General features: G+C 41.0%; 2 protein-coding genes across 4 annotated transcripts; one reads left to right on the top strand and one right to left on the bottom strand.

Annotated features, from left to right (window-relative positions):
• Positions 1-210: 210 nt before the first annotated feature.
• Positions 211-9,043, top strand: LOC125378804 (penicillin-binding protein activator LpoB-like). 3 transcript variants are annotated; one of them, XM_048394776.1, is made up of 8 exons: positions 211-296; positions 742-839; positions 1,347-1,378; positions 3,041-3,067; positions 4,112-4,138; positions 6,248-6,274; positions 7,802-7,822; positions 8,452-9,043. In XM_048394776.1, the coding sequence occupies exons 2-8, from the start codon at positions 767-769 to the stop codon at positions 8,533-8,535; spliced, it is 291 nt and encodes a 96-aa protein (XP_048250733.1). In that variant the 5' UTR covers positions 211-296; positions 742-766; the 3' UTR covers positions 8,536-9,043. The 3 variants fall into 3 exon arrangements, with proteins under 3 accessions (XP_048250733.1, XP_048250734.1, XP_048250735.1); XM_048394777.1 differs by lacking the exon at positions 6,248-6,274; XM_048394778.1 differs by lacking the exons at positions 4,112-4,138; positions 6,248-6,274.
• A 3,847-nt stretch (positions 9,044-12,890) lies between these two features.
• Positions 12,891-13,742, bottom strand: LOC125378726 (putative uncharacterized protein ENSP00000383309). The gene has a single exon (XM_048394675.1). The coding sequence runs from the start codon at positions 13,740-13,742 to the stop codon at positions 12,891-12,893; it is 852 nt and encodes a 283-aa protein (XP_048250632.1).
• Positions 13,743-14,455: the final 713 nt, after the last annotated feature.

Genomic DNA, 14,455 nt, shown 5'->3' with positions numbered 1-14,455 from the left:
TGTTACAAAGGTATGTTGTTTCTGTACATCGCTTATCAGCTGACATTGTCTTGGTACTATTGTGAAGAGTGTTGGTTAAACCGAATTCCTTTTAGCTTTGGGGAAAAGACCGACCGGATGTAGTGTTACGTAGATGGCCAGCACACTGACTCATACAAACTTTATACTTATTGACCAAAGTCCCCCATTTAATAAATGAAACAGTCCAAGCACCATTATAAATACGGACCTCCGTCTCAAAGCGTTGAAAAGGAGAAAGACAGATAGACGAACACAGAGGACAATTAGTTTCACAGGTTTGTTGGTTATTGAACATCCCTTATCAGCTGACAAAGCTGTTGTGCTATTATACAGCAGGGTGTTGGTTAAAACGAAGTAAACCACGTTTATAACGAACACGCTTATAACGAACTGAAGGATATGACGAACTTATTTTTTTGTCCTGACCATTTGCTGGACATATGCTGTATATGCTTATAACGAACTACGGTTATAACGATAAAATTAATGGTCCCTTTGAGTTAGTTATAACCGTATTTACTGTACTGTCAGCGTTAGGGAGAGACATTTAATTTGTAAGCAAGGATTTATTAAGGTATTGTTAATGTATTCTTTTGTTTTAACATCACATATAACATTGAAGCGGTACAAAGTGTGCGGTACATGATCAAGAAAATGTATTTACCATAAATCAGACACTTTACCCGAGTTGAATCTAAGTTCCGTGTTTTGTTTTAACAGGACTACTTTCAATTAAGAACTGACAATGCGAGCCATGATTCCGCTGTTGGTGGTGATAGTCGGTGTCATGGTGGTGACGACTCAAAGTGATAGTCCAGGTAAGGGCGGTGTGATGTAGCTAGATGGTGCATAATACCCTTGACTTCATATGTAAAACGCAGATTCAGGTGAGGGCGGTGTGGTGTACACCATTCTCATATCTGTCTTTTTTATATAACTATTGTTTGTTTTCTTGTATGCCCAAAATAACATACGACCAAATTTACCTGAAACAATTATGAAGAAATAGGAGCTCTATTTTGAAGAATAGAACGGTATCAGTTGTATTTTACGCCACTTTGAACATTATTTCAATGACATCAGTTTCGGTGGAGCCCGAAGAGATGCAGGTTTTTTACCACTTTGGTGCTTTGGTGCACCGTTCTCAAAAATCGTTGGAATAGCGCAGGTTGCCCAGGCTCTGTGATGTCACCTTGACAACGAGATGTGTTCATGTTATCAACCACTGGTTTACTTCTCCCCCGATGTCGTGGTTCACACTATCGACCATCTGTTTACTTGTTTGAGGATTACACATTTCACAACATGAATTTCTTCTATTCTAGGTACAACACCACTGCCAACAAAACCGACAACAGTAAGTATATTGCTGGAGCTATTAAAAAACCCCATACCTTTCACTCATCATATGTTTATCCGGAAATGTGCTGATTCCGGCAGTTTCAGTGGGTCTGTATCGTACAGTGTACGTTTTAATAGGGTTCCAATATGTCTTGGCAGGATCGGTTCACTGATGATTTTCTTTTCGACAATGGCTTTATATGAGAGAACTTAAAATACCCACTGAAGGTGAGGTGAAATAAGGTTTAACGTCGCGTCCAGGATTACTGCGTGTAAGTGTGTGCGTGCGTGCGTGCGTGCGTGCGTGCATGCGTGTGTGTGTGTGTGCGTGTGTGTGTGTGTGTGTGGGGGGGCTGTTTGTACTAGTCCGGACTGATGCCCAATTTATAGCGCCAGCTAACTGAGATACTGATATGTCGCAGTTTAACAGGAATACCCCACTAAGTCACAGTACACTGACCAGTCCTTGTTTTAACCCCTTAATAGCAAATACAATCTTTTAACGTCTTTTGGTATGACGCGGTCGGGGATCGAGCCCGCGGTACTTCCGCTTTCCGGGCGGACGCTTTAGACAAAGTTAGTCTGTTATAACATAGCGTCATAGCAATTAGACTAAAAAGTTTTAAAAGCTATCCCTTGATATGTTTTTTCTTTCCTTAGATGTTGTATGTGAAATGAAAAGTAGTTTTAAATATAGATATTGACTGGGTATGAAATGAATGCAGAAATTCGCCTTTGGTAAAATGTACATAACAGTTAATTAATGGCACATTAGTTGTTGAGTGAGTTTTGTATGTAAGTTTTTACAGCTGCGTTGGACAACATAAGTCAGTTATAACATAGTCGTCATGGCACATAAGACTAGTGTGATTAATGCTCCCTCCAATATCATCAAATTATCGCTATGTCGTCATTTTGGGCATAGTTGTGTTACAATTATTCTGACCATAATGTGGAAGAATCTATCCATTTCATAACGGCTGAACATTTACAAAGTTAACTGTCGAAAATCCCTCAACGTTAGCTGAAGTTCCCGACTCAAAACCAATGTGCAGTGTTTCATTTTGAAAACTCGTTCTATATATACACGCTGTTATTTTTTGTTATTATAACGATTTGCTTACTAAGAGATCCTGGCCAAAAAAGATCGTAAGTTGCATTCTGATGCCTATTTTCTAAAATGATTACATACTTCTTATTTGAACGTAAGGTCCCTATCATTAAATTCATTAACACGTGGACGTGTATGTTACATATAAGCAAGGCATAAACCATGTCCTACGCATTTCCCCAATATAGGTACAAGAATCTGTACGTTCGTCATGGATGAATAGATGTGGGGATTGCAGGAACGACGAGATCATAAGCATTCGACGCTAGTTTTAAAAGTCGATTGAAGATGTCCGGGTGGTGATGCTCTGTGACTTGACTGATCACGTGTCTGCACATCCTGACGGTGTGGATCGTTGCTCATGCTTTCAGTCACTGGTTTATCTGATCCAGGATCGTTAATGTACTGGCTTTTGTGATGTAGCTGGAACATTGCAGGCTGCGGCGATAAACGACATTCATTCCATCGACTTCACGCGTATTGGATGTATGCACAGATTGTTTATTTTTGCTGATGTATCGTCATTTTTAAAAGCTATCCCTTGATATGTTTTTTTCTTTCCTTCAGCCAACACAGCCAACAGTAAATGGAAATGTGAGTGTATATCCGAGTTCAACTTCCAACTGGTTTGTTTAGATGTTGTATGTGAAATGAAAAGTAGTTTTAAATATAGATATTGACTGGGTATGAAATGAATGCAGAAATTCGCCTTTGGTAAACTGTACATAATAGTTAATTGATGGCACATTAGTTGTTGAGTGAGTTTTGTATGTGAGTTTTTACCGCCGCGTTGGACAACATAAGTCAGTTATAACATAGCGTCATGGCACATTAGACTAGTGTGATTACACTCCCTCCAATATCATCAAATTATCGTTATGTCGTCATTTTGGGCATAGTTGTGTTACAATTATTCTGACCATAATGTGGAAGAATCTATCCATTTCATAACGGCTGAACATTTACAAAGTTAACTGTCGAAAATCCCTCAACGTTAGCTGAAGTTCCCGACTCAAAACCAATGTGCAGTGTCTCATTTTGAAAACTCGTTCTATATATACACGCTGTTATTTTTTGTTATTATAACGATTTGCTTACTGAAAGATCCTGGCCAAAAAAGATCGTAAATTGCATTCAGTTGCCTATTTTCTAAAATGATTACATACTTGTTATTTGCATCATTACATACATTAACACGTGGACGTGTATGTTACATATAAGCAAGGCATGAACAATGTCCTACCCATTTCCTCAATATAGGTACAAGAATCTGTACGTTCGTCATGGATGAATGGATGTGAGCGTTGAGGGAAAGACGAGATCATAAGTATTCGACGCTAGTTTTAAACGTCGATTGAAGATGTCCGGGTGGTGATGCTCTGTAACTGGGCTGATCTCATGTCTGCACATCCTGATTGCGTGGATCGTTGCTCATGCTTTCAGTCACTGGTTTGTCTGATCCAGGATCGTTTATGTAGAGGCTGTCGTGATGTAGCTTGAACATTGCAGGCTGCGGCGATAAACGACATTCATTCCATCGACTTCACGCGTATTGGATGTATGCACAGATTGTTTATTTTTGCTAATGTATCGTCAGTTTTAAAAGCTATCCCTTGATATGTTTTGTCTTTCCTTCAGCCAACACAGCCAAAAGTAAATGGAAATGTGAGTGTATATCCGAGTTCAACTTCCAACTGGTTTGTTTAGATGTTGTATGTGAAATGAAAAGTAGTTTTAAATATAGATATTGACTGGGTATGAAATGAATGCAGAAATTCGCCTTTGGTAAACTGTACATAATAGTTAATTGATGGCACATTAGTTGTTGAGTGAGTTTTGTATGTGAGTTTTTACCGCCGCGTTGGACAACATAAGTCAGTTATAACATAGCGTCATGGCACATTAGACTAGTGTGATTACACTCCTTCCAATATCATCAAATTATCGCTATGTCGTCATTTTGGGCATAGTTGTGTTACAATTATTCTGACCATAATGTGGAAGAATCTATCCATTTCATAACGGCTGAACATTTACAAAGTTAACTGTCGAAAATCCCTCAACGTTAGCTGAAGTTCCCGACTCAAAACCAATGTGCAGTGTTTCATTTTGAAAACTCGTTCTATATATACACGCTGTTATTTTTTGTTATAATAACGATTTGCTTACTTAGAGATCATGGCCAAAAAAGATCGTAAGTTGCATTCTGATGCCTATTTTCTAAAATGATTACATACTTCTTATTTGAACGTAAGGTCCCTATCATTAAATTCATTAACACATGGACGTGTATGTTACATATAAGCAAGGCATGAACCATGTCCTACGCATTTCCTCAAGAATCTGTACGTTCGTCATGGATGAATGGATGTGGGGATTGCAGGAACGACGAGATCATAAGTATTCGACGCTAGTTTTAAACGTCGATTGAAGATGTCCGGGTGGTAATGCTCTGTGACTTGGCTGATCACGTGTCTGCACATCCTGATGGCGTGGATCGTTGCTCATGCTTTCAGTCACTGGTTTATCTGATCCAGGATCGTTTATGTACTGGCTTTTGTGATGTAGCTGGAACATTGCAGGCTGCGGCGATAAACGACATTCATTCCATCGACTTCACGCGTATTGGATGTATGCACAGATTGTTTATTTTTGCTGATGTATCGTCATTTTTAAAAGCTATCCCTTGATATGTTTTTTCTTTCCTTCAGCCAACACAGCCAACAATAAATGGAAGTGTGAGTGTATATCCGAGTTTAACTTCTAACTGGTTTGTTCAGATGTTGTATGTGAAATGAAAAGTAGTGTTAAATAAAGATATTGACTGGGTACGAAATGAATGCAGAAATTCGCCTTGGGAAAACTGTACATTTTAGTTAATTGATGGCACATTAGTTGTTGAGTGAGTTTTGTAAGTGAGGACAACATGATTCAGTTATATCATAGCGTCATGGCACATTAGACTAGTGTGATTAATGCTCCCTCCAATATCAAATTATCGCTATGTCGTCATGTTGGGCATAGTTGTTTTACAATTACTATGACCATAATGTGGAAGAATCTATCCATTTCAAAACGGCTGAACATTTACAAAGTTAACTGTCGAAAATCCCTCAACGTTAGCTGAAGTTCCCGACTCAAAACCAATGTGCAGTGTTTCATTTTGAAAACTCATTCTATATATACATGCTGTTATTTTTTGTTATTATTACAATTTGCTTACTGAGAGATCCTGGCCAAAAAAGATCGTAAGTTGCATTCTATTGCCTATTTTCTAAAATGAGTACATTATTCTTATTTGAACGTAAGGTCCCTATCATTACATACCTAACACATGGACGTGTATGTTACATATAAGAAAGGCATGAACCATGTCCTACGCATTTCCCCAATATAGGTACAAGAATCTGTACGTTCGTCATGGATGAATGGATGTGGGGATTGCAGGAACGACGAGATCATAAGCATTCGACGCTAGTTTTAAAAGTCGATTGAAGATGTCCGGGTGGTGATGCTCTGTAACTGGGCTGATCTCATGTCTGCACATCCTGATTGCGTGGATCGTTGCTCATGCTTTCAGTCACTGGTTTGTCTGATCCAGGATCGTTTATGTAGAGGCTGTCGTGATGTAGCTTGAACATTGCAGGCTGCGGCGATAAACGACATTCATTCCATCGACTTCACGCGTATTGGATGTATGCACAGATTGTTTATTTTTGCTGATGTATCGTCACTTTAAAAGCTATCCCTTGATATGTTTTTTCTTTCCTTCAGCCAACACAGCCAAAAGTAAATGGAAATGTGAGTGTATATCCGAGTTTAACTTCTAACTGGTTTGTTTAGATGTTATATGTGAAATGAAAAGTAGTTTTTAAATATAGATATTGACTGGGTATGAACTGAATGCAGAAATTCGCCTTGGGAAAACTGTACAGAATAGTTAATTGATGGCACATTAGTTGTTGAGTGAGTTTTGTATGTGAGGACAACATAAGTCAGTTATATCATAGCGTCACGGCACATTAGACTAGCATGAATAATACTTCCCCCAATATCATCAAATTATCGCTATGTCGTCATTTTGGGCATAGTTGGGTTACGATTATTCTGACCATAATGTGGAAGAATCTATCCATTTCATAACGGCTGAACATTTACAAAGTTAACTGTCGAAAATCCCTCAACGTTAGCTGAAGTTCCCGACTCAAAACCAATGTGCAGTGTTTCATTTTGAAAACTCGTTCTATATATACACGCTGTTATTTTTTGTTATTATTACAATTTGCTTACTGAGAGATCCTGGCCAAAAAAGATCGTAAGTTGCATTCTATTGCCTATTTTCTAAAATGAGTACATACTTCTTATTTGAACGTAAGGTCCCTATCATTACATACCTAACACATGGACGTGTATGTTACATATAAGAAAGGCATGAACCATGTCCTACGCATTTCCCCAATATAGGTACAAGAATCTGTACGTTCGTCATGTATGAATGGATGTGGGGATTGCAGGAACGACGAGATCATAAGCATTCGACGCTAGTTTTAAAAGTCGATTGAAGATGTCCGGGTGGTGATGCTCTGTGACTTGACTGATCACGTGTCTGCACATCCTGACGGTGTGGATCGTTGCTCATGCTTTCAGTCACTGGTTTATCTGATCCAGGATCGTTAATGTACTGGCTTTTGTGATGTAGCTGGAACATTGCAGGCTGCGGCGATAAACGACATTCATTCCATCGACTTCACGCGTATTGGATGTATGCACAGATTGTTTATTTTTGCTGATGTATCGTCACTTTAAAAGCTATCCCTTGATATGTTTTTTCTTTCCTTCAGCCAACACAGCCAACAGAAAATGGAAATGTGAGTGTATATCCGAGTTTAACTTCCAACTGGTTTGTTTAGATGTTATATGTGAAATGAAAAGTAGTTTTAAATATAGATATTGACTGGGTATGAAATGAATGCAGAAATTCGCCTTTGGTAAACTGTACAGAATAGTTAATTGATGGCACATTAGTTGTTGAGTGAGTTTTGTATGTGAGTTTTTACAGCCGCGTTGGACAACACAAGTCAGTTATAACATAGCGTCACGGCACATTAGACTAATGTGATTAATGCTCCCTCCAATATCATCAAATTACGAGCGCACAAAGAGTTTATTTTGTATGCCTTCAACATGAAATAGTATGCAATAATCCCCAACATTGAATCGAACCAACATTAAAGATATATTAGTGCTTAGATTGTGTTCGGGTAGAATACATGACAACACGAAAACTGTTCCACGACATTGTGTAATATGTGTGACGTTTATTTTCAGGTGTCTACACAACCACACAACGTAAGTACATGTTAATATATTTAGTGATGCTCCACGTTGTCCTTCGAGACTGTATTCATGTATAAATAGAAAATATTGTTTTCTGATAACTAGGAGCTTATTCAGAGTCAAAGGGTGGTTAGGTGGTCGGATGGATGGATGGACAGATGGATGGGTTGATGGACGATGGATGAATGGGCGGGTGGATGAATGGACGGTTGAAGAGATGGGCGGATGAGTTGATGGATGGATGGATGATGAATGGATGGATGGATGGATGGATGGATGGATGGATGGCGGGGTATGGATGGGCGGAGTTGCTTGATGGATGAGCAGGTGAAGGAATGGGTTGATGAAGGGATGGGATGGATAGATGATGGATGGGCGGATGGATGGATGGAAAGAAGATGGATGCGTGGATTGATGGATGGGTTGATGGATGGACTTGCGGGTCAATGGATGAGTGGTTAGATGGATCATGGACGTCTCTATGAGCCTTAGAATGCTACTGATCCAGTGACGGCGTCAGTAATGTCACAGACTTTGGGCATAGGTAGTGTGGAATCTTCTTATATATTCTCATGATGTCACAAAATACAGATTATTAGAATTTGAAAAGAATAATATGATCTATATTTTTCACGTTTCAGAACACTGCCAGCGCCATGACGTCATCGACTTTCGGGATAGTTCTCTCCGTTGTGGGCGTGGCCACCGTTAGACAAGTGCTCTAGACCGTCCTCCTGACCAACGTCAACTGTCTAAGGATTGGAACGTATCAGAAATGTAAAAACCTCACTTCGACGCTGAATTTATTTAAGTGACATTTTGCTACCTTGAGTTTCTTATTTACATATTTACTCTCAGAATAATAACATGTCTATGTACATGACTTTGAACGATGCAATTTTCCTCGAGGGTGTAGTTTTGGCAATAAAGGTATTTTCCTTGTGACATCACCCCTGGTAAATTGACGTCAAACTGTCTCCATTTTCTACCTATTTCCATACCTTCCTATTCTAAATTGTACATGATTAAGAATTCCAACGAAGCCGTTGCTACTTGTCTCCCCACTAAGACAAACTACCACGTGTTTTGTACAGTGAGTTTATAAGTAGCCGTTCTGTGGCAATGACTTGGGTTCGCGTGATCACATGGTGAAATGTAGGGATTGATAGACTGCAGTTTTTGATTTTACCGTTGTATCTGAAATGATCTACTAATAAAAAGATATCTCAGATCTGTAAAATAATCGTTTTGTAATACATTTGAGGAAGTGAGTGAGTTGGGTTTAACGCAACGTTGCATATTTCTTTCAGTTGTATGATGGCGTACATGTTGAAGTGTGTTGATTGTTTGTTGTTTAACACCACACTCAGCAATATTCCTTGAATATGACTGCGGCCTGTAAATAATTGAAACTGGACCGCACACACCGGTGATTGATATTATTAGCAAAGTTCAAACCGTCGGTGTACGCTGACACACTGTCAACCAAGTGACCAAGCCTGTTTATCAGGCCTATTAAATCGGGGGCGGTCGGGTAGCCTAGTGGTTAAAGCGTTCGCTCGTCACGCCGACGACCCGGGTTCGAATCCCGACATGGGTACAATGTGTGAAGCCTATTTCTGGTGTCCCCCGCCGTGATATTGCTGGAATATTGCTAAAAGCGGCGTAAAACCATACTCACTCACTATTAAGTCGCCTCTGACGACCTGCATAGGTTGCCGGGGACTAGGGCCAACTGTGAGGTTTAACAGTCACACAGGTCCCTCAGATGTCCCGGATTCGATGTTGCCAATATGGGTACTTAGCAATATTTTCAGCTGTATGACGACGGTCTGTAAATAATCGAGTTAATCCAGTGATTTATATCATGAACATCGATCCACGCAATCGGGATCGATGACATGCATGAACCTAGTCAGTGAGCCTGACGAACCGATCCCGTTAGTATAGTCGCATAGTCGCCTTTTACGGCAAGCATGGGTTGTTGAAGACCTATTCTGCCCCGGATCTTCACAGGTCGGTTGAGCGATGATGTTACTCAATCAAACGTTAACAATGCCACAAGAGAGGATCATTAAAACCCACAAAGCGACCGTTGCCCTTCGACTGTCGCAAGCTTATGTTAGAGAAGGCAGGTAAGACCGTCATAGTTTTGTGGAACATGGCTCGGGGTTCTGTTGCTCTACGACTATCGTAACTTCCATATTTTAACAAAGACCCTTGTGAGTGTGAACATACGTGTCTAAATTAGTGTATTACTACAAGTAAAACACTTCAGCTACGAAGCATGTGGGAGCAATATGATAACGAACTGTGAATGTGTACATCTTCTACACTTTATGTTCTATCTGTATCCAGACATGCCCCGATTCTCTCTGATTACGAACTGATGGCATCATACCCGTGCTCTGCGTAAAACTGTCTTTCCGGCACATTGCGATGACACGCCGTGATATAAGTGAATTACTGTTCAAAGCTGCGTTAAATCCAACTCACTCACTTAATAACTGGGGCGGTCGGGCAGCCTAGTGGTTCAAGCTTTTGCTCGCCACGCCGAAGACCCGGGTTCGATTCCCGACATGGGTACAATGTGTGAAGCCCATTTCTAGTGTCCCCCGCCGTGATATTGCTGGAATATTGCTACAAGCGGCGTAAAACCATACTCACGCACTCACTAAATAACTTCGGAGGTAATCGACAGTACATCTGACATGTTCTCGTTGTCTGCAACGTGATTGAACCTGTTGTACCTGCTAATGCAGAACAGACCAGGAGACGGATAAATGCAACAACACCGGTCCCTCGATAAGACATAAGCACTGTATTGAGTAAGGGGCGTAAAGACAAGCTGGCCGATCCTAAAGGGTTCTAAAGTATTGCTCGGGAGATCTGAGAAGACCTCATGTCACAGCTGATAAGATCTTGAAAAAAGGGTATTTTATACTTGCTTTGTCACAGTGTACTGTATGAGGGTCCCGATGGGTTTCAATGCTTAACGTAAAACACCCTTCAAACACTATCGTAAACGTAAAATTCATCTTTTTTATCGTAAATGCTTATCGTAAAATACCAAAAAATAACTGCTTAACGTAAATAAATAATTTACTGCTTATCGTAAAATGATTAAAATGGTAAAAAACAGTACTAGTCTGTCTTCAAAGTCCAAATGCTTCGCCACAGAAAGCAGGCTGCGAAACTGACGCAGGGGACCAGTCTAGAATGTTTAGCGATTTGAGATTTTACACGGTATTAAAAATATGAATTGTCAGGATGAAACGAAAGCAGAATTAAAATCCCATGTCCCGCCATGGCCGATTTAGTAGTTTTCGCGACGATTTTATTGAAAAAGAAGAAAAATTACTGTTCAATGAAAAAATACCCTAAATTTTACGGCTTACTGCTTATGGGACCGCCCCACAGACAGTAAGTGAGTATGATTTTACGCCGCTTTTAGCAATATACCAGCAATATCTCTGAATATCACAGAAATGAGCTTCACAATTGTTTCCTTGTATGGTATATGGGCGTGACACGCGAACCATCAGGCTACACAAGGAGCACACAAAGCTAAACCAGATAGTGACTGTTTCGCAGCCCCGAGTAGTGTGTCCAAGATGCCATTTGTTAGTGACGACAGAAAACATCTAAGTGAGGTTGGGTTTAACGCCGCTTGTAACAGTATTCCAGTTATATCCCGGCGTCTCAGCTTAATGTGGGTGGAGCTCGAAGTGATGCAGGTCTCAGACGTTTACCACATCGGTGAAACCCACCAGCACGGGTATGGTGCTGACAAACCTAGAAACATAATCGGGGCAAACCAGGATACGAACCCATAATCATAGGTTTCTGGCGTGCACAAGGGACGCAACTCTGCACAGCGAATCGCGGCGCCTTAGGCGACTGGGCCTCCTCTGCCGAAAACATCTAAGAGATTTGGAATGAAGGGACATGTTTTAAGTATTCGCAATACGTGCATGAATAACATGAACAATTAAGCATTCATACATACAGATTGCAAACTGACAGATGATAAATCATCTTTATAGCCTCCAAGTGATGAAGATACATTGATATGAGATATTACGCTATTCTACAAATATATATATATATATATATATATATATATATATATACATATATATAATATATATATATATATATATATATATATAACAGGTGATATATTGAATGTACAGGCAGTTTCACATCGTTATCATATATTGTTTCTTAGTAGTTTTTTTCACATTTTAACAGTTTTACATACAAGGAGCATTATATTTGTTCATACGTTGTATTCAATTGCCATAGTACTTTCTGTTGGCAAACCGCCAAGTAAAAAAGGACAGAAAGGTGTCGTCATTATCGTTCCAGATGTTTTAAAAGGTTGTCACATCTAGAATATTTTCTTTGTTGAGTCTTTTTACAATTCATAAATATATGTTTGATAATATCAAAAGCAAATGTGCCGCATTAACATTCATCAGATTGTTTACTGTAGGTGCTAAGATATAATACATATGCTAAATCACGCTATTTATATTTTTAAAACAAACGACACGTAAAAAAAATGGTCATATTCAGCACAGAAGACGAAAACAACAATTGTTTGACCTCCATTCGTCATTATGAACCAATGAACGCATCACCTATAACATCTACAAAACGGATTCCACAATAAATATAAACTCTGAAACATTCAGTTGGGCGTAAAAAGCATAACAAAGGTGACTAAAGTGTAAATAATAGATAATTTGGAAGTTACTCGTTTCTGATCATTCTCAAATCACAATAAGCCCTCTATGATTAAAACAGCTGGTCGCATTAAAGCGGAAGCTGATATTCATAGAAAAGTATTTTTTTAGTCATTGTTGGTAGGCATATTTAAATAAGTATATCTACAGTTACAGGTTATAAAATGCAAAGCTGCATTTACTACAATATTTAAAGGATGTGTGGCAATACATTTCGTGTAGAAAACATGATAGAAATCTTTAAGGAGAATGTATTTTCATGTTTTAGGGACAACAGAGACCTTGGAATTTGGCGCTTTTCTGTATAGACTGTGACTGTGAAAATGACGTCACAATGGTGACGAACAATGTGGAGCGAAACTACTGCGAAATTCAATGCTGGCAATAGGGGTTGGGCCGGTGATGCTGGCAGTAGGGGTTGGGCTGGTGATGCTGGCAGTAGGGGTTGGGCTGGTGATGCTGGCAGTAGGGGTTGGGTTGGTGATGCTGGCAGTAGGGGTTGGGCCGGTGATGCTGGCAGTAGGGGTTGGGCTGGTGATGCTGGCAGTAGGGGTTGGGCTGGTGATGCTGGCAGTAGGGGTTGGGTTGGTGATGCTGGCAGTAGGGGTTGGGCCGGTGATGCTGGCAGTAGGGGTTGGGCTGGTGATGCTGGCAGTAGGGGTTGGGCCGGTGATGCTGGCAGTAGGGGTTGGGCTCTTGATGCTGGCAGTAGGGGTTGGGCTGGTGATGCTGGCAGTAGGGGTTGGGCCGGTGATGCTGGCAGTAGGGGTTGGGCCGGCGATGCTGGCAGTAGGGGTTGGGCCGGTGATGCTGGCAGTAGGGGTTGGGCCGGTGATGCTGGCAGTAGGGGTTGGGCTCTTTATGCTGGCAGTAGGGGTTGGGCCGGTGATGCTGGCGGCAAGGCTTGGGCTGGTGATGCTGGCAGTAGGGGTTGGGCCGGTGATGCTGGCGGCAAGGCTTGGGCTGGTGATGCTGGCAGTAGGGGTTGGGCTTGTGATGCTGGCAGTAGGGGTTGGGCTCTTTATGCTGGCAGTAGGGGTTGGGCCGGTGATGCTGGCGGCAAGGCTTGGGCTGGTGATCCTGGCAGTAGGGCTTGGACCGGTTATACTGGCGGCAAGGGTTGGGTCGGTGACGCTGGCGGCAAGGTTTGGGTCGGTGACGCTGGGTGAAGGGTGAAGCATGTAGTTGGGATTGGGTCAGTGTTAGCGACAGTTTAGGTCTGTGATGGCAACAGGAGAGATTGCACAGCTGCCGCTGTTTAGGTTAATTTACAGAGCTCGGGTCTTCGGCTATTAACTTAGCAACAGAAAACATCAACAGCCTCCCGCATATCTGTTCGCTTTCATCTTTCCTTACGATGTTAATGAGATTTTATATCCGCTTCTGTGAGGCACGTGACAAACTGCCGACAGAGGGCGCTTCGGTCTTATAGGTAGTCATTCGGCTCACATTGATAATCTGTCGCGTCCAGTTCACAAGTCCTTGTGACATTATGAAGCTCTGACAGTGAAGTGGCTCCGAATCCCAATGCTTATCATCTTCCCGAGGCAAGGGAGTTAACTGACTGTAAAAGTCCAGTTTCCACCCTCGCCGAACTGGGCTGGAATTCCTGGTCTTGATCAGTGACTATTACGAGTTATGTCCCTTTTATGTCGTTCCTGTTGACCAGTCATAGTCCGCCTCTCATATCACATGCATTAGCTGCAAACAAAATGACGGCACACAGTCAAGAAGATCTGATCGATACTTAGATATATTATTGTAATAAAGCTTCGGTAAGTGTATCAAATCACGTGAGAACCTTGATTAAAAGCAAGAAAGGATTTGGAAAATATCTGCTGACGCCGGGTTGATGATATACATTCTTTACAAATCCCGGAATCGACCGAAGTGT

This window comes from Haliotis rufescens, unplaced genomic scaffold (genome assembly GCF_023055435.1).
Source record: "Haliotis rufescens isolate VD_foot unplaced genomic scaffold, xgHalRufe1.0.p SCAF_13, whole genome shotgun sequence".
Taxonomy (NCBI): Eukaryota; Metazoa; Mollusca; class Gastropoda; order Lepetellida; family Haliotidae; genus Haliotis; species Haliotis rufescens.
The sequence above is the reverse complement of the archived record's forward strand: the minus strand, read 5'-3'. Positions and strand labels throughout refer to the sequence as shown.